At 35.5% G+C, this 21,106-nt stretch overlaps 2 protein-coding genes across 3 annotated transcripts; one reads left to right on the forward strand and one right to left on the reverse strand.

Annotated features, from left to right (window-relative positions):
• Window positions 1-7,792: 7,792 nt before the first annotated feature.
• LOC132189647 (transcription factor bHLH80-like) lies at window positions 7,793-14,923 on the reverse strand. Of its 2 annotated transcripts, none has more exons than XM_059604397.1 (5): window positions 14,158-14,923; window positions 12,437-12,556; window positions 12,243-12,308; window positions 8,553-8,621; window positions 7,793-8,406 (listed from the first exon to the last, which is right to left on the reverse strand). In XM_059604397.1, the coding sequence occupies exons 1-5, from the start codon at window positions 14,614-14,616 to the stop codon at window positions 8,395-8,397; spliced, it is 726 nt and encodes a 241-aa protein (XP_059460380.1). In that variant the 5' UTR covers window positions 14,617-14,923; the 3' UTR covers window positions 7,793-8,394. The 2 variants fall into 2 exon arrangements, with proteins under 2 accessions (XP_059460380.1, XP_059460379.1); XM_059604396.1 differs by having other exon boundaries at window positions 7,793-8,271; window positions 14,158-14,922.
• A 5,363-nt stretch (window positions 14,924-20,286) lies between these two features.
• LOC132189295 (uncharacterized) lies at window positions 20,287-21,035 on the forward strand. The gene has a single exon (XM_059603966.1). The coding sequence runs from the start codon at window positions 20,443-20,445 to the stop codon at window positions 20,956-20,958; it is 516 nt and encodes a 171-aa protein (XP_059459949.1). The 5' UTR covers window positions 20,287-20,442; the 3' UTR covers window positions 20,959-21,035.
• Window positions 21,036-21,106: the final 71 nt, after the last annotated feature.

Below are 21,106 nucleotides of genomic sequence, written 5' to 3' on the forward strand. Positions count from 1 at the left end.
GACCGGGACCCGCCCGGGACTTGACTGGGACCCGTCCAGGACCTGCTCGGGACCAGCACGAGACCCTCCCGAGACTTGACCGAGACCCGCCCAGGACCAACCCGAGACCCTCCCGGGACCTACCCGGGACCTGCTTGGGTCCCGGGCGGGTCCCGGTTAGGTCCAAGGCGAGTCTCGGGCAAGTCTCGGACGGGTCCCAGTTAGGTCTCGGGCGGGTCCTGGGCAAGTCTCAATCAATCCCGGGCAAGTCCCTGCGGAGTTTCAAACAAGTCCCGTACAGGTCCCGGCGGGGACCTTATTGGAAAAAATATATATAAAAAAAGATATTTAAAAAAAAATTATTTTCCGTGTACAAGATAAACGCTGTAAAATGTTTTCGGCGGAAAATATTTTCAAGGAAAATGGCTTTCCTGAAAATATTTTACGAAAGAAACCATTTTACGTCGAAGTAAACGGAGCCTTAATCTATTTCAACTTTCATGCGTTTTGAAATTATTTATTCAATGTTCAAAAACTTCTAATTTAGGGTATCAAACTTTCAATTTTTTTGCAATGTCCTCCCTCTTATTTATTTAAATCCTATCAAAATAGTCTTGTTTTTTCATTATAAAATAAAAAATAAAATAAAAAATTGCAAAAATTCAGATGTTATTCAGGACAATCACGAATCATTATCAGTTATAATCAACTCACGATTATTCGAAAAACCTAACGGCCGTGAAACTTCCACTAGAATGGTAAAGAGAATAGTCCAAGACTCTTGGACGCCTAATTCAAGCAAAAGCCATAAATCAAAATGCTCATCACTCAAATGAGAAGCCTCAACAACAACGTAACCGTTTAAGCAATGAGTTTAGTGCAAGCCATATTCCACTCCTTCCTAATATACTATTCTTTGGTTACCACCATATTGATTGTCCACCCACAACTAAAAGACCGCATCCGCAGTGGCTGAACAATAGTAGCCCCACCCATTCATCGTCATGGGGAGTGCCCTCCAAGCCTTATTGCGAAGGCTGAATGACTGCAATCTATCGAATTTGTGGCCATCATCGACAGACCGAAGGCTCACCACCTTGAAGACTTGAAGTACTCAATGACCTAGTCAAAACAAAACCCCAAAAAGTACTCGAAATTAGCCTCTAGAGGTAGCTAAAGGGGAGGGTATTCGGCTGGTAATTAGGTGGGGTTACAAAGATAGACGATGCTAGATATGTCTTTGTGCAAGAGACGGAGTAGACCTCTTCAACTAGCGACTATGTCGAGGAATGGCGGGACACCTTGTATTAATTATTTCTATAGATTCTTGATTTGATCAATTTTATAACCCCTATTTTCTTCCCTCATTATTATGCGTAATGAACAGCAAAGAGTCACCTTAGGTTAGTCCCCTAGATGGAACAAAGAACCCATATTAAATAATGTCAAAGTAGAATAACTCATATAAATGATCCCAAAAACTAAAGAGTTTCTTGTTGAGATCTTGTTGTGATGAGCTCTTACTGAGATCTTGATGGTGATAAGTTTTTGCTAAATTAAATTGAATTCAAACTCCCAAGAGGTTGATCATGATGGTAGGCCTGACTCTTCCACTGGGGCCACTAGTGGAAGAAGGCCTAAAACAAATTAAGGCCCTTATAAAAAAAACCCTAATGATAGTAAGAATTTCTTTTTTAAAAAAAAAAAAAAATTGTGCACAGAAACTTACAAAATTGTTATTTGTTCAACACACTTTATTTATTAGACACACATATTCTATGCATAGTGTGCATATACATTGTGAGAATATATTGGTTAAAAGATTGCTTGTCCACTAGACCACCAGCACGTTTTCATTCTCTCTACCTCTCATTCCAACAATCTCTCATACTCATGGACCTCAAGGTAAAGACTAACACTATGAGACACTAACCACTGTGATGGGGTGATCAGATTTGTTATTTATTTTGTTTTTTTGGTTTTTTATCTAGAAGTCTATGCCTTCTACTTTGGTTAACAATCAAAAAGTCTTTTTTTATGCATGTTAGAACACAAGATTCACAACTGGACGAATGAAACTTAATTGCATGAATTTAGTATTTCTATATGCATATTTCCTTTTTTTAGATGAAATTCTTCTCATGGTGATTTTTTTTTTTTTTTTTTGCAAATGCATAACACTATTCAAAAAGTGCGGGATGAAGTAAAGCAAATGAAGCATTTAGATTTGTTTTTTTTTTTAACTTCCACTTCTTCAATTTATGATAAAGTTGAGAAAAAAGTGGAAGTAGTACTGATAAGTCATACCTATTCTCAATAAAAATCAGAGCATATATATATAGGAGGAAAAGATTACAAAAACATTAACAGATACGTCAGTTGTCAATAATGGCTGTAACAATTGTTTGTAGTTTTGTCCGAATGGTAGTTGGAGGCTGGCGGCGTAGGTAAAAGAAATATGAGCTAGCATACAAGAATATTTTATTTGAGTCAAAGATAAAAGGTAAAAGAAATATGAACATACCTAGGATGTGGAGATTCGATCCTCGGCCCTTTATGGGCTTCGATTTGCCCGTATTTCCTCTAGGAGTACTCATTAGTAGATATATCTGCTAGTAATTTATTCTTAGTTTCATGTTCATGTCCGGATAAGGAACATGAACATGGACATTATCCGCAAAAATCTGACAACAAGTCTATCATATTGAGGTGAGGGAGGTTGCTGACTAGTCCTACACTGGCAGTGACTTTTTTTTTCTTTTCTAAATTAGGTTAGACTTTAATATACTATTTTTATTGAATCCAGATTAAAACAATTTTGTTGATGAGTTTTCCCCCATTTGATACTCATTCCATTTAATACTCATTTCATGTAACACAAATCACAAAAAGGTCCAAATAAGGAACATGAACATGAAGGAGAGTTTTATATATGTTTTTTTGTACTCTTACAACACTGTGGTAGTTTGCCCTAGCGGGAGGAGAAGTTGAAAGTTGAAGAAGATGCTGAGAAGATCATCTCGATTAGCAGCCAAACCGTAACTCAAGTAAGTTTTTTCTTTTTGTTTTGCATGCTCCTCCGGCAGTTCCTCAGGCGGCTCCGGCAGCTCTGCTGCTTCTTGAGAGGGTAAATCTTCATCAACATGATGCATTTAGTTTATGTTGAACAAATTGTTTAAATTGCCAACATGATTTTTAAGCAATGGGGGCAGACTCTTAAAACAATGCGTTGCCCACTCTTTGATGAATTGCGTTTAGTTATTGATGATACCAAAGTCACCAAGCACTATATATATATTTTTTTGAAAAAGTGGATATCTTATTCCCTAACACCGTAAGAAACAACAATACAATCAAAGGGAGGGAATAAATTCCTCTCTTTACAATACCATAGATACATGGGGGAATGTCATTACTCCACGTTGAATCTATGACATGCTTAGTGGCTTCCTTTGCCAACCCATGAAATTTTGGAAGAAGCCGTAAGCATCAGCCAATATTTCGCTTCTATTAGGGTCACTACCAAAGTAGGACTGGTCAGCAACCTCTCTCACCTCAATATGACAGACTTGCTGTTAGGTTTTTGCAGATAATGTTCATGTTCATGTTCCTTATCTGGACATGAACATGAAACTGAGAATAAACTAGCAGATATACCTACTGATGACTACTCCTGGAGGAAATACGGGCAAATCGAAGCCCATAAAGAGCCGCAGATCAGATCTCCACATCCTAGGTATGTTCATATTTCTTTTACCTTTATCTTACCTTTAAACAATTGTTTGTAGTTTAAGCAATGAGTTTACGAAGAACCCATATTAAATAATGTCAAAAATGGATAACTCATATAAATGATCCCAAAAACTAAAGAGTTTCTTGTTGAGATCTTGTTGTGATGAGCTCTTACAGAGATCTCGATGGTTAAATTGAATTCAAACTCCCAAGAGGGTTTCCATTCTCTATGCGTCACGTTCCAACAATCTATCATACTCAAGGACCTCAAGGTAAAGAAAACCACTAATGAGACACTAACCACAGTGATGGGGTGATCGGATTTGCTATTTATTTTGTATTTTTTTTTTTATCAAGAGTTCTCTGCCTTCTACTTTGGTTAACTATCAAAAAGTATTTTTTATGCATGTTAGATCACAAGATTCACAACCAGATGAATGAAACTTAATTGCATGAATTTAGTATTTCTATATACATATTTTCTTTTTTTAAGATGAAATTTTTCTCATAGTGAATTTTTTTTCGCAGATGTGTAGCACTATTCCAAAAATGTGGGACGGAGTAAAGCAAATGAAGCATTTAGATTTTTTTTTTACTTCCACTTTGATTCAAACCGCTGCTTCAATTTATGATAAAGTTGAAAAAAAAGTAGAAGTAATACTCATGAGTCATGCCTATTCTCAATAAAAATCAGATCTGATATCGGAGAAAAAGATTACAAAAACATTAACAAATAGTTTTGTCTTAATAGTAGTTGGAGGTTGGCGGCATAGGTGCAATAAAAAACTAAAGCAATTATACTACAATTTTTTTATTTTTTTTTTAAAGAGAAATTTAACTTAATCAATTTCAATTTTCACGCGTTTTGAAATTATTTATTCAAAGTTCAAAAACTTCTAATTTAAGGTATCAAACTTTCAAATTCTTGCAATGTCCTCCCTCTTATTAAGTTAAATCGTATCAAAATACTCTTATTTTTTATTATAAAAAATTGCAAAAGTTTAGATGGTATTCAAGATTTAACCGAATTTGCAAAAATACTCAGGCCTGAATTTTTGTAATTTTTTAATAAAAAATAGAGGGTATTTTGAAAATTTTGAGAAGATTTAATAGAAAATCATAATAGAGTTGGACCTTTGAAAAAATTGGAAGTTTGATATCCTAAATTGAGAGTTTTTAAACTTTGAAGAGATAGTTTCAAAACGAGTGAAAGTTTAAGAAAGTTTTGTGAATTTTTCCATTTTTTTAAAGATTTAGATTTAATTTTAACTGTGTTGTAAGAAAGAGAAAAAAATAAAATAAAATTTGAACTTCTAAAAATTGACAAAAATAAATATTATAAAATATTTTTCACACCACCTATCCCAAATCCCGACAATAGCTTCTCCATGTGGAAGAATCTCAATGAAAGAGACACTTCATAAGTTACGATAATACGAATAATATATAGTTGTTCACATCTTATAATTGCATGTAGACCTTCTCATGGACCACATTCGGTAATGGGTGTCAAATTGCTCGTTGAAACGACTGATCATAGATGAAACCACGGCATCATTAAAATATTAGAAAAGCAAATATATATATAGGACCTTGATGGGATGGTTGAGTCTTGTATTAACCACACAATATGAAATAGGATTGACATTTCTTGTAATTTTTAAAAATTGCAGGAGCCTACAATTCCTTCAATCTAGACCTCACATTTGGGTTTCTTAGTGTCTGGTTCATACAAGCTCAAAATACTAACAAATTATTGCAGTTAATGTTAGGTTTTAGTGCGTTGACAATTTCTTATGTCAAAATATGGTTTTGAGTAGTAATGTTTAGGTTTGAGTTAAGGATTAAGTCGGTCCAAGACATGAAAAATTCAAGTTTATGAATATTGTCCAACAAAGATTTAGTCACAGGAAAATATCCATATCTTATCTGCTGCTTTTTATAGATTATAATATATATCAGTATGGAACTATATATTACACTTTGTATTTTGTAATAAAATAATGCAGTTATGTGAATATCTAAAGCATAACCTAAGATGCTTAAAGAATTGAGAGCCACTCAAAAGATAATGAACCAGTTGCAAATTGGCCATCGAAGTTGAAAAAGACTAAACGTGTCCGTTCAAAAAAGAAAAAAGACTAAATGTATACCGTACAGATTCAGATCTGCAGCAATTTGTTGTTCAAATCGAGAGCCTCTATAGGATCCACCTATCCCAACAAGTGGGCCTTTTGCCCGAAAACTGTTCGGACAAGTGAGCCCTATAAGTACCATTTTAAAATTGCTAGGGATCTCTATCCAACTTGTGCATATGTTATACATTCACCTTAATCAATGACACATCATAACAATTGTGCAATCACATTCTTTTCCAACTATAGGTAACTTCATATAGATTTATCAGACAAGTACTTGGGTTTCTCCATGCCAGAATTAAAACCTGCTTCTTGCCAAACCATTGATCTCACACTACCAACAAATAACAGAGATTCCTATACCAATTGAACACCACTTGTATCATCATAAGAACAAAGTATTAATATCAATCCAATCCCTTTAAGAACAAGTTGCATTATTCTCATATACTCTGTATTCAAAGATAAATGTTTAAAGAGGCAACAAAAATAAGACTAGCAGTATTTGGCATTCTGCAATCTGCTTTATATAGAAAATTCCTTCGAATGTATTCAATGAGTAAGAATCCAAAATTGCCAAGCAGGAAACGAAAGTACAATACAAATGCTTATAGAAAACTTGATAATTGTCTAAGAAAGATATATAGCTTAATCTTTAACAGTTATTCTACCTGGAGAATTGAAACAAATGCTCTATGGCAGAATGGGAGGGTGGAACAAGGCACTCAACCCTCTTCTGCCACATATTTCCTATCAGAGCTGAATGCAGTAAATGCTCTGCTTCTTTAACGGCAATGTTTACTAAAACAAAAATTCCAATTTTCTTGACTATTCTCATTAACAAGTAGATGCCATCTGATAATATGCTTAGCTATAGGTTTCCCGTTTCCTCTTTCAATAATGTGGTCTTCCATGTTATAGAGGAAACTTCTCTTAAAAGTTCACAGGGTGAAGAGCATTCCGAAAGCCATTTTCCACTTGAAAAAAGGCACAAGTATCATTTCAGGAGGCTCCACCAGGCCATTTTCAGTCCACTGCTCCAATATCATATGCTTAAAATATCCTAGATTGTTAGAATATAAATTAAATGTTTAAATTAACAATTTCCTATCAGCTTAAGCTTTTGTGATAACTAATAATTTATTATGGTATCAGGACAAAGATCTTGAGTTCGAACCTTGTCTTTGTCATTCATCTATTTTATGTAAGCTTACATAATGCCATAAATATTACTATTTTATGTAAGTTAAAGAGACTAAATCTATAGGATGGGGTTTAGTGAAAGCATCAGATTCAAACAAAGAAAACAAATCATTTTACCAAAAAAGAAAAAGAAATATAAAAGTATCCAGTACACAAGGTATTTACCTCAACAACTCTATGTTCCATGAGCAGAGAGAGAGAGAGAGTCCAAAACTCAATGTTTATACATGATCTATAATCTGTACCACTGTACTCAGCAATGTCATCGCTTTTTATGCATTAGAACATTAACCATGCACTGGTGAACCTCAATACGAACAGAAATTCATATTCTGGGTGCGTTTGTAGATTAGATATAAAGATGCAAATTTCATCATCTCTATAACTTTAATCAAGAAAACAAATTCATAATACACATGTTCAACTGCTATTTAAAGAAGCAGCCAATCGATATCTTGTTTAGAATATATATATAGAACATTGTTCTTTAAATAAAATATTCGAACATTATCAACTTATAACATTTGATATTACTTGGAACAGACAATTGTAAAGACCAAATGATAATCTTAATTACTGCAGAAAGTTTAAGGAATTCAACCATATGCATCGATAACTTCACACGCGAAACAAACCTTATCCACCATGACAACATAACAATTGCAGTTGAGAGTAAATGACATAAAATAACAAGACTTATTTATGGGGAGTCAGTAAAAAATAATGACACATGATATCAGTAAAAAAGATCTTATCCATCCCATAGCTTCTTGATAAGTAAACTATGAAAATACATATTTTCCAAATACAGTGTGAATATGAAAAACATGTATCCTAAATAAGGAAGCCTATGGAGCAACAATTGAAAAAATATATTAATGTGTACATTATTTTGCTACTACCACTTTTTTTTTTTTTCAGTAGAAAGTACAACCATACTAAGAAGACTTCGAAGAGCGAGTTTTGCCAAGATGAAGCAGATAGTCCTGATCTTAAACCTATGGAACCTGAAATCTACATATCGAAGAGAAGTACTGGATCTTGTAATTACAAGGTGAATAGCTAAGAGAACGGAGGATATTAATTGCAAATTTACCATGATGAACCTTGGGACCTCAAAATCAGATCATTACACATGATTGGGGGAACCATTTTTAATTTCTTCTTCTGCTTAATCTTTGACTACGCATTTGCATTTCCGTTGATGCTCAGAAAGTTCCTGCCATGTCCGGGATGTTCAATTTGTGAAAAATATGCCTTCCGTTTTGCACTTCAGTTAAACATCATATCCAGTCCAATTGTATTTCCTATTTATTCTTTTCAATCTCATACCTCTTACCATCTAGTCATTTGCCTAGAAGAGGGGAAACAGTAAAAAATATTTGGATTTGCAAAATTATGTAAGATAAAATGGTAATTGCCCAATTTCATAATTTCGTTATCTGCCCGTATCTTCTTAGAAACTCAAATAATTTCAAATTAGTTCAATGCAGGAAGTACCTGAATCTGATTTTGAAGAAACTTAACATACTCTACTGCCTCTTCTAACATATCTGCGGTGTTTGTTTGCTGCAAGTGACAGGAAGAATGCCAATTAAACAATTGCTGCCGAAGTCTGAGAATGCATGGAGTTTTTATACAAGTTTTTTCCAAACATCAACCAATTCTAGAAGGCAATTAATATGTTCTTCTTTCATGATCCAAGATTGAGGTTTACAACTAGCAGGATTGCTGTTAACAAAACTTTTCTTAACTAAGACAGTTGATTGGCGCTTGCTTTATTTTATTAGGCATAAAATTTTTTTTTTTTAAAAAAAAAAAATTAAGACTCAGATATTGATTCCTCTTCATTTCCTTCAATTTCTTAGCATCAGACTAAACAAGCAGAAAGTAAATTTCAAATCTTACTCTGCCAGAACAAACCTGACCATGTAATTTGAGGCCAATTTAAACGTTTTATCGTACGTTTCATTGAGTAGATTTAATATCACCCAACTTAACCAACTCGGTAAAAACAGATTTTTTTTTCCTGAATGCTAAAACAAAACAATATATCAACATGCTTTTGACCAACTCTCCGACCTAAATGGCATGGACAACATGACCTCTATTCAGCTCTATTTAGAGTCACATATCAATTAAGACCTTGCTTGATAATCAAGATATACCAAGCCAAAAAAAAAAAAAAAAGAGAGAGAGAGAGAGAGAAAGAAAGAAGAAGGAAAAGAAAGAAACTAGATCTCAACAATTTGAATTGGTTTTGCGCTATTTAATAGAATATTAATTGGCTAATTTTCCTCAACTTAATTTTAATCATCATATATGTACCTCCTTTGATTTGTATGCTTAAAAAAAATACAGATTTGCATGGCTGTTGGTTCCATGCATATTTCTTTGAATCACACCAATCAACAAAATAAGCATATTTCTTTGAAAAATCCCACTATGCCATCTACCTCTCCTCTGGTATGCAATTTACACAGAAAAAGCTGTTGGTTCCATATTGTAAAGAAATTTTCTCAGACATTGATTAGAAACACTGAAATCATGATATGAGCAGAGGCCTAAAGGTAAAACTAAATTCTTTTGCAACACCAATATGACCTGGTTTTGCACATTGCGGCCCATTTATAAGCTCCAATTGAAATGGCAAGTGGTGACTTCTAAAGAAAAGTGTCATTTCCTGTATAAGCACATAAGATTTATCGCCACTAATACATGACTGTCTTGTTCTGTCCCTGTAGCGGGCATGTGTTCACCATGGCCAGCTTGTTTCAGAGGTTTATGCCTGTAGCTCATATTACCATTGATGTTGCCATTATTCCTTACGACTATATCTTGTACTAAATGACATTCAATGCTAATGTGTTCGATTTGCTTTTGAGAATACCGACTATCTAAATTGCTATCTGGTTATCACAGAACATTTTCAAGGGATTTTTCTTATCAAAGCTCATCTACTCCAGGAAAGATCTTACTATATGATCTCACATGCTGTATGGGACATAGTCCTCTACTCCACTTCTACACTACATCTTACCACCACATTGTTGCTTTTTTCTCTTCCAAGTAACAACATTACATTCTATGTAGGTGCAAAAGTCAGCCATGAACCTCCTATGAAGGTGATCACCAGCCTAGTCCACATCTGGAGAAGCAACAATGTCAAGATAGTTTTTCTAATTGAACACCAAAACTTTGTAAGGAGCATCCCTTATACACGTCAAGATATGGCACACAACATGGCAATGAGCTTGAATAAACTAAATAACCACTACGACAACAAAAGTGATGTCAAGCTGAGTCACAAGCAATTAAATTAACTTTCTCAAAAGTCTTCTATACTTCTGGAGATTGTGAGCTACTGCCTCTACTTGTAAACGAGTGCCTTGATAGCTGGTTAAAGAATGTAAGGCTGAATTGTCTTATCCAACAGAACTAGAGGGGCATATATATGTAACCGAAACCCTTAAAATACAAAAGAATAAACTTTACTAAGCAAAGGGAAGTTCTCATCCCAACTTACGAGTTAACAAAAAAATGCCTTCCAAATGCAGCCTGGACAGAAACTAGTAGAAAATTCCTCCGCAATTAGTAGTCAAAGGATGATGCTGGTTAAGATCATCAATAATTCACTTAAATAGACTATAACACTGCCAAATCTCTTGCTTAAGCTTTGAAACATTCTTATCCAAATTGAAGAACTCAAAGCAACTTTCCTTCAATTAAAAAGATAAAAATTGATTGTAAACCAAATCTCCTCAACCATACTAAGAAACATGACAAAAACGCTCACTGAAGGCTCCATGCTATTCCATAACCAACATATAACAGTGAAGTTATCAGTGTTCTATTTTCGAAAATGAATGGGGATGAGAACTTCCCCATTCATTCGGAAGTTAAAAGTTTATCATGTTTGATCCCCATTCAATGCTGACACTTCCCTAGCTTGAGCCGAGCCCCATTCAATTTAAAGGTAGCAATCTGCTTTTAAACATTATCAAATGCAGAAATAGGAGAAATCATGAGAAAACTACAATATTCAGCCTTCACAACAAACATAACAGATGCTATTTACAAGACTAGCTGATAACCAACAAACAACTTATGGAAATACCAACTAGCCACAAAAGAGACAGTCGACCAACTATTTCCATCTAAATTGGATTGCAAACATCCGCAAGAAATCAAAAATTTTGCCAAAGGACACAAACCTAGGCCTTGTAAACTTTAGACACTCTTACAAAGATCGAAGAAAGCAGATGAGGCGAACCTAATGGTGACCAAAAAACCAGACTCTGGATGGGATCAATTGTTATTCGACAATTAGAAAATAAGCTTGGCATATCCAATAACCTCAAAGATCAAAGTAGAATCACTGGGATACTTGGTAAAAGAAGATGAGTTAGGCCATGTTACCTTGCCTGCTGTCCTTGTAACTGGTAAGGACAGCCACACAGTCCATACAAATGACTGCGCTTAATCCCAACTTTCTTTTGCTCAACTATTTTGAGTTCTTTGGCTTTTCGGAGCTTTCTAGGGTTATGGAGAGATAAAAAGGGGAGAGAGGGAGATGAGGAAACAAAAAGTAGAAATGCAGGTTTCTGGTAATAAGTCCTTTAAATACAACAGGAAAGACAGAATGAGAAAGATGACGATCACAGAGAGTGGTAAATTCCTATATAATCACCACTTAAAATGAAAGTGCAAGATTGCCTTCACTAACCCATTACTCTCTTCATCGTTACTCATCATGCAATTCTTTGAATAGACATTAAAGTAACACACAAACAAACAGATCAAGGGAATCAGAGGAGGCCAAGGGGGTCCATGGCCCCCAAAGCCCCTGCAATTAGAACTTTTAATTTGGTATTGTAATCTTTCAATTCAAGAGAGCTCCCATCAAAAGACTTCCAAAATCCTTGACTAGTTTACTTATAAACTCATTTAGTCATGATAACTAATTCTTATAATCTTATCTTGAGAATCTACTATTTGCTCTCATACATGTTTGCTGGTTAGCTTCAACTAACAACACAAAGATCACAATATTAATGATCTGAAAAATCTCAAACTACATTTTCCTTGCAATCAATAAATTCAAAGCCATCAATATATTAAAGAAAAAGGCATTCCTAGTACTTCTAAATGACCAAAAAAAAAAGGTTTAGTTGTAATTTAGAGAATTACCTTATCCATGTTGGGCACCAGCTCCTGAAGTTTCCTTATGCGGTCGCTTATTCTAGTCCTTCGAACCTAAGCCAAAAGAGACAGACAGACAGATAGAGAAAAGGTTGAGGAAAATTTAGTAAGGATAAACAGAACAATTTTGAAGGCTTTCTATATAACATGAAAGAATGCAGCAAAAAAGTGATCAATCTCACCCTCTCAGCAATGCTTCGAGGATGCGTAGCACAACCACGTTTTGCCCGAACCCGGCAAGGAACTGAATCCTCCAAAAGCTTTTCCATCTCCATATCTATCAAACCACCTTGCTCCTCTTTCTACCAAAGAATCAAATAAATAATTAAACAAACATAAGAACTCTTTCACCGAGAAAATTAGCCCAAGATTCTAAATTCTATTACCAAATGAAAGTTATCAACGTATTATAAATCTCATACCTAAGTACCTACCTCACCATTCTACAACACACCCAAAAAGACACATTTAGCAAAAACCACATAACTCGAATCCTTGTGTTTCTTTCCTTTTTCTTCTCACTAGAAATCGTACACCTAAATACACCTCGCTTAGCATTCTACAACACACCTAAAAAAGACGACAATATACATTCAACAAAAACCACATAAGCAAAAATCCTTGTCTTTCTTTCTTTCTTTTTCATTAATTTTCTATCATATTCATTTTGTACATAAAGAAAAGAAACCATATTTTATACCGACAGTCTGTTATTGGAGCTGGCTGAAGATATTGAAGCTTAGGGATGTGGCAAGAAACTTCATTCATTTTCGAGTTGGAGATGGAACTAATATTCATTTGTGACTTGACTGGTGGCATCTGGTTGATACTCTTTATTTGAGATATGGTCATAGATTGGTCTATGATACTGGAAGTAAGGTGGAGGCAAGATTGGCAAGTGTTTTGAAAAGTAAATAATGGTGTTGGCCTGCTGCTAGATCAGATGAGATGGTTAGTGTTCAGAGCAAATTGTGTATGTTAAGATTGGAGAAAATGATCAACCTGTTTGGGTAATTTTCAAAGGGCAACTACTCTTGTTCTGATGCATGGAATGCTAGGTATTCGGCACCATAAGCCGAAAGTAGATTGGTGGAATGTAGTTTGGTATTCGATGGCAATTCCAAAGCATTCTTTTTTCTTTTTTTTTCTGTGCCTGGCTATGCGGGATAGTTTAACTACTGGTGAAGGTTGAAGCAGTGGGGTTTTAAAGGGGCAGTAATGTATCTGTTCTGTAGGAGTTTTATTGAAGGGAGGGATCACTTGTTTTTTACTTGTGGTTTTGGTAAAAGAATTTTGAGGGGGTTACGAAAAAGTGTTTAATAGATGATCCCCTGACTGCTTGGGATGATATTCTGAAACGGGGGATAAAAGAGTTGAAGGGTAGGAAGTTGAAAGCTGTCCTATGCAAGCTGAGCTGGGATGCGACAGTGACAGTCTATCACTTATGGAGACAGAGGAATGATTTAAAATTTGGGAATCAGCTCAAAACAGGAGAAAAGATGTTGCAGATTATCAGTTGGAAGAAAACAGCTAGGATTATGGCTCGAGGAAAGTTCAACAGGACACAAGAAAACTTAGTGCTTTGTAGAAGTTGGGGGATTCCAGAAAATGTACTCTGCCGCAGAATACTGTAGTTGCTGTAAAATTTGAGATTATATTGCATTGGTTCCGTTTTTTGTTAATCGGCTTTGGTTCGGATTTGCTTAGTTGTGTGTCTGTTGTTTTTGGATTGGTGTGGTTTGTAAGCTACTGAGAGTAGCTTCTGTTCCCCAGTGGTTCTGGAGTGTGTGTAATTGTGTTCTTTCCATAAAATTCTCATTCATCCAAAAAAAGAAAAAAAGAAAAAGAAAAAGAAAAAGAAAGAAACCACATTTAGCTTCAAAATTAATAAGAAACAGTTTACCAGCTGAGAAGGAAATTTTGCTGCAGTCAAGTGGTGTGCTTCCACCTCCCTCGCCCGCTTACTCCCCGGAGGAGAGTCAATACTCTGCGACACAAAGTTGTAATTTGGTGGAATACCAAAGTTGGAGAAGTACCCATCAGACCCAACACCGGAATTCCCTAGAAACTCAGCCGGAGAGCTGTTCTGCCTGAAGAACCCGGCGGAGGAGCCGGACTCAAACAGCCCCGGATCGGCCGACGAAGCAAAGCTTGCAGAGTCTCCTCTGGAAGTGGGTGTGGAAGAGTTGGAACCTGCAAGTAACTGAGTTAAGCTCTGGTTGGGCTTTAACGGGTCGTCTTCTTCTTCTTCTCCCTCGAGTAGTGCCTCTAACCAGGTGGCCGGAGCTGAGCGGAATCGGGCGAGTCCACCTCGACTCAGTTCACCACCACTGCCACTTGTACCGGCAGGTGTCGGTTGCATCTGGGTTGAGGAGGTCTTGGGCGTTTGTTTGGCTTCAATGGAGCTTCCAAATTAAGAAAGGAAAAAACCCTTCTTTTAATAGTAATTCTTTTGGCCTTTTATGGGTTTTCTTTGGTTCTGTCTTTGGTAGTAAGACCATAACAAAGAACAGATGGTTCTTTCTTCAGATATAGTTGCAACTATGGCGTACTATTCATTGCATCTGTGATCTGGTACATCACACGTGGATAGATAACTTCGATTTTCCACCGTTTGATGGGTGCAGGAGGGCATGATTTTTCTTCGGAAGGGACATCAACGGCGGTTAGATGGGGATTGGGTACACTGTCTGAGATGCGGAGATGGGCAACATTGTAAAGCAGGGAAGGCTCGTGTGAGGCTTAGAGCAGTGCAACGTCATCGTTTCTGAAACTTTTTTTTTTATCTCGCAACGTTGACAGTAAAGGATCAGCCCCAGCCGCACCCCGGCTTGTGGTTTTCACGGTCCGTTTCCCATCTCAATGGGTGCTTTGGAAGGCGCGTGGAGATGCATGGTTAGTGAGAACTGAGAAGTGATTACTTTTTATGGGTTTATTTTCAGCTCCCCTCCCCAAATATGTCTTTGCTTTTTCTGGAAAATTTAAGGAGCAAATAGAGCAATTGACCATTGACAAATGCATACTCACAAAAGCTGGCTTTGATGTGGACTTCCGCGGCCTCTTTCTAACCTACCTTTTATTGGAATACTAGGGACCTCAACTATTGCTTAGTTTTGAGTAAAATCCTATGCTCACAATAGTGAGTTTTTTCTTACCAAAAAAAGAAAAAATTGAAAAGGCTTCTTTAGGGTTTCACCTTCAGTTTAGTTTTGAGTAAAATCCTAAGCTCACAACAATGAGTTTCCACTAGGGTTGTTGAAACCAACAAGAGTTGCTCGCGAATAGGGTTGAGTTCAACTTGAATAAAATTTGGTTCGTTTATATAAGCCGATGAGGAACACACAAATATGTTGGAATATTAAACAGTACATACTTGTATAAATTCGGCTCGATTGGGTTAATGTTCATAAACATAGTTCGTATAAGTTCGGCTTAACTCATTAGCTCGTTTGTGTGTGTACATATATGTGTGTGCGCGCGCGTTAGCATTAATAAAAATAAATTTTATAAATATAAGTATTTATCTCAACCACATCAAAGACAACATCCCTCTATGTCCCTATTTTCTTCTTCTTTCTTTTATACTTTGTTGATAACCTAGTGATTTTCGTGGAGGGCATTCGTCTTCTTTTTAGAGTTATAAGGCATATACTTGATGAGTTTGAGCAATTGTTTAGTCTGTCTGAAAATCCTACCAAGAGTATAACTCTTTCTTTGCTTGTGTACATCTCAAATATCGATTCCTTTTTGTCTTCAAATTGAAGGAAAGAATGATGTTTTTAGAAGGTTGAGAGTCTCCCATTAAGAACAAAAAGAATCGAGGGATGCCATTAATTTAGGCTCTCTTTAGCAATTAACTTTTTTTAAAATTTAAAAAAAAAAAAAAAAAAAAAAAAAAAAAGTCAATTTTATAATATTCTTACTTTTTATATTACATCCATTATTTTTTATTATTATTCAAATAAAAAAACCACTACAAAATATAACTTTTTCACTTTTTCTTAGAAAAAAAAAATCAAAATTTCTTTATATTACATCAGTCACTTTTTATTACCCTTCAAACAAAAAATTTACTACACAATCCTTTACCAATTGAAGCTTTAATCCCACACCAAAAAGAGCAAACAAAATTCCCACACTGGACATCTATAAAAAGGGTGCTACATTACATAGATGTGAAGCTCACACTACGCTTTCAGCTCTGAGGGTGCATTGGTAGTTGAGGCTAATGAGTCAAAAGTAATATTTTGGGCCTTTTTCTTTTGTTAACAGTTGAATTTTTTGATGGTTGAGAATTATATTTAAGTTTTTTTAAAAAAAAAAAAAAAATTGAGGTCAAGCTGCTCGAGCTCGAATTGGAACTTAGCTCAAGACCTTAGCCGAGTTTGATTAGTTTTTGACAAATTGGCTCGAGTTTGAGTTGAGTTCACTACTGTCAAGCTCCTGTTTCGAGACCTCCCTCATCATTGTTGTATAGTGTAAGGTAGTTGAATTACTTTTGGAGTGGCCAAACCATTTCACTGACCGAACGAGTGGTTCGCCCACTACACTTCAAGAAAAAGGCAAGTGAGGTGGCAACATAAGAGCTTGGTGGTGGGGAGGTGGTAGAGCAGAGTGAGAGACGACGGTAAATTAGGCCGTTTTATTTTAAATGAAAGCCCTCAAATTAAAACCATTGCGCACCTCAAACAAAAGTATTGCACCGAATTTTAATTCATAAGTTGAGAAGAGAAATAACAAATTGCATATAGTATAACTAAAGGATAAGTGCCCTCATTCCATATTTACTTCCACAAAGAAAGAAATTAATACCCTCATTCATTCCATCAATCCTATATATATATATATATATATATTGTTTTTCTCAAATTGGTATCCTCAACAAACAAGTTTTTTTCCAGCTGCATGTACGAGCATCTTCATTATCATCATGTAAGCTACCACCTGTGTATCATAAACATAAATAGCAATTAATGAATGAGATTGTATGCATACTTTGTGTAGAATAAGGGCCTGTTTGGGTGTGCATTTGAGGGAAAAAAAAGAAAGTATTCGTTTGGTAAAAAAAAATGAAAGCGCTTTTGAGAGTCCAAAAAACTTAAAAATTGCCAAAACGTACTTTTAGTTAAAGCTTAAAAATAAAGCTTTTGCCAATTGCCTTTTTTTGACTTAAAAGCTCTATTTCTCAAACATAATCCCAAACATGCTCTAAGAATGTTAATTTTGAGCACTTGAGATAATCTTACGGTTCATATTCAATCTTAATTCTTCCAGCATTGGGGTCAGCAATACAAGTGAAAGCTTCTTCAGAAAGATTGATGGTTCCACATCCTCGTCCACTACAGTAATCAACGATTTTAACCACAATAGCGCTTAACCTACAAGGATGTGGTGCTAAGTTTTTGCACCAGTACACGTTACATAGTATTCCTTCCCACATGCTCCCCCATTATCCCATATTGCATGACTTGCTGCAGCTAAATCACCATGATCATCTTTATAATTATATCCATGACACGCAGAGGCTGCAAATTAAATATATCGAAAGTTAATCTTTGGGGGTTTACTTCTTAAATTATGAATAAGATTTAATTAACTAGTAGCTAAGACACATTCTTTAGGTTGTATACTTTTGATCTAAACTTGAGTTTATGCATACAAATCAAACCCACTAGAGAGGTCCAAGTTATTAGTGGTTTTAAGTTTTAGAGGCGAATGCTTATAAATTGAAAACAAATTAAGAACAAAAGAACAATTACATTATGAAACACAAGCATATACAGTTTCCACCCTTCAAATCAAGCAAAGAATTCAACATATAGAGTAGCATAAGGCAAAACAAAAGTGTTAAATTAAACACACACATATATGCGAAGAATTACTCACATATTAAAAAGCAACCAATAATTGAAGTAAACTTATAGTGCCAAATTGGTACCGTCTAATGTTTATGTGCAAAAATGCCGTGGGAAAATTACACTTATTCCCTCAAACTATTACTCAATTTTCAATGTCCCAAAACTTTAAAAAATTGTGATTCATTAGCAAAACTACCTTGCCTTTTTTACTTAACCCCTTTCGTTAGGGTTTTTTATTAAATTAGACAAAAAAAAAAAAAAATGGGTTATGCAAGATACACGTGATTGAAAATAACAGTAGTACCCTTGCATTAGATTAAAAAAAATAATAATTTGAAAATGTAGTTAATTATACTATAGTAATATTAACAATATTGTGAAAACACATAAGTGGTTATATTATCACACTTAGTTTTGATAATAAATAAATAAATACATTTTTTATAGTTCTTTTCATAAAAGAACCCTACAATTAACAAGGTTTTTTTCCTCCTATCCAACTCCCAACTATATGGGAACAAGAGTAAATAAAAGGGTTAACATGCTCTTTAATAATGTGTGTAAATACATCGTTGTGCTGCCCAAATTTTGTTAGAAAAACAGAAAAATAATATTTTTACAAAACTAAGGTTTTTGGCTTAGATGTAAAGTTAGACATTAATTTGTAACGTTTTCAATAAGTAAATTTCGTTGACAGGTTATATACAAGGTCTACGAAACCGTTAAGGTGAAAAGAGGTTTCCAAAAGATACAAAGGGGTTCAAGTCCTCACATGGTCAAAATGTTTATACTTGTGGACTTGTGGACTTCCACATTCACGTGTAAAATTGTGTTAATTTTACAAATGTCATCAAAAAGAAGGTCGATAAAGACCCGCTTGGATGTCTTAACTTTTTTCTACGAGGTTGGCAGAAAGCCTCTACTTTTTTTTAGAGCATTTCTAGTAATCTCACCAAAACAACTAAAAGTATACTTTTAATTACTTTAACAACTCACATTTTTAGAGCATCTACAGCAGTCTCACTACTTTAACAATCAACTTTCACTATTTCATTTAAATATAATATTTCAAAGATTTGTTTATTCTTTCTCTACCTTTTATATTTTTAAATGTTTGTTAATGGTCTATTTTAAGAATATTTATCTTATTCTAAAGGTAATATTTTTAAAATTTTGTAATATTTCCTTCATTTTCTTAGTTTTAATTTCTATTGGAAGAAAGATAATGTTTTACATGATTGATTTTGGATTCTTAGTAACGTGGCTTATTTCCACTCCTAAATCAATTCTAGAAAGGGATTTTTTTTTTTTTTTAATAAAAAAATAGGGATTTTTCATCTTTACTATCATTAAGCAGTAATAATATTTAGTGCAATTATATGGCATAATATATACTTTGATTTCAATGGCTATAGAGAAAAGGGAAAGAAAAAGATTTTTTTTTTTTAAAAAAAAAAGAAGAAATGAAAAGCAAAAAGGAAGAGAGAGAAAATATATTTGTTTAGTGAATAAGTGAGTGAATAGTAAATTTTAAGTTTGGTGAGTACTATTTACCTTACTACTTTTTTTTTGTTAAAATGGTGAGGTTGAAAAGTGTACATTTAAGCCATTTTGGTTAAATTGCCTCACCAAAATAACCAAAAAATGAATTTGGTGAGACTGCAAAGAGTGCTCTTACTATAAGTCAGTTTTAGTGTTTGGGTTGCCGCTTGTGGCACTATTGAGAAGCAATTTCATATGTAATTGTTAAATTTTAATATGACAATCTTCAAAAAATATTTTTGCCCACCTAATCGAAAAAGTATGTTAAGTCAATTAATTATCGATATGAATAAATTTTAGCTATTTCAATTAACTCAATGAAGTTAGTTAAATGTTGATTGGTTAAGTCGGTTAGTCGTTGGCTTTCTATATTAGGCCAAACCTATTCTTTTGGGTGAAAATGGATTGTTTTTTTGGGGTAAGATGGTTATTTTTTGGGCTAAACAAGCGATGCAAAAAATGATGAGGGCTAAAGTTGATTCAATTCGGTTCGGTTAATCGAGAAAGTAAAAATTCGACCGCTTGTTGAACCAAACCAACGTTATTACCGACTTCTAGCGGTCGGTAGCAATTCAGTGACGGTCCCGGGGGAGGGGGGGAATTGGATATTTAGCACACTGTTAAGTATCAATATTTCTCCTAACTAAAAATGAAGAATTTAAGCTTAATTACTAGGTGGGGTCTACGTAGGCCACGTGGGTTCTGTCCTTCACCTAAGTGTCTGTATACATATTACGGTTCGGAGAATCAGATCACTTTCGAACCTAAAAGACAAAACACATACTCACATGTATAAAGCGACCCACTCATGTGGGAACCCCGCCGTTTCGACGCAAAACGACACCGTCACCAACACCCTCCGGCCCCCTCCAATTCCCTGCTCTCCGCATCGCAATGATCCGACGGCCACGATCGCTCCCACGGACATCAACGCGCCGATCATGATAGCCGCCGCCGCGTCCTGGCTGGGCTCGCGCCGGATCCGCTACTGCTTGCTCGTCCTCTGCTCGCCGCTCCTATTGCCGTTCCTCTGCGCCGCCTTCCCGCTTCTATGCGCCGCCGAGCTCTGCCTCCGGCGCATCCGCCTCCGGAGGCGGAAGGAAGAGCCGCTGATTCGGTGCGAGGAGGGTTCTGGTCGGGGCGTCGAAGAAGAAGAGGAGGGAGTGGGGCTGTTGCAGCGGTACCTGGAGGATCAGATGCTTCTCGTTGGATCTGTGTACGATTGTGGTGATGATTCCGATGACGGAAATGTTGGATTTCAGGCCACAGCTAATGGGAGTAGTAGCACACCTTTGTTAGGTTGATTTTGGAGATACATGTATTTGATTCTGTCTTGTATTTGTCTGTGTAAATGACTTTTTCAATTTTGTCACTAAGTTTTTGATTGATTTGTTTTGTTGATCGGGAAATTCTTGGCTTCCATCGTTAGAATTCTTTTTTCTTCTTCTTCTT

Source organism: Corylus avellana, chromosome ca8, assembly GCF_901000735.1.
Source record: "Corylus avellana chromosome ca8, CavTom2PMs-1.0".
In the NCBI taxonomy this organism is placed as follows: domain Eukaryota; kingdom Viridiplantae; phylum Streptophyta; class Magnoliopsida; order Fagales; family Betulaceae; genus Corylus; species Corylus avellana.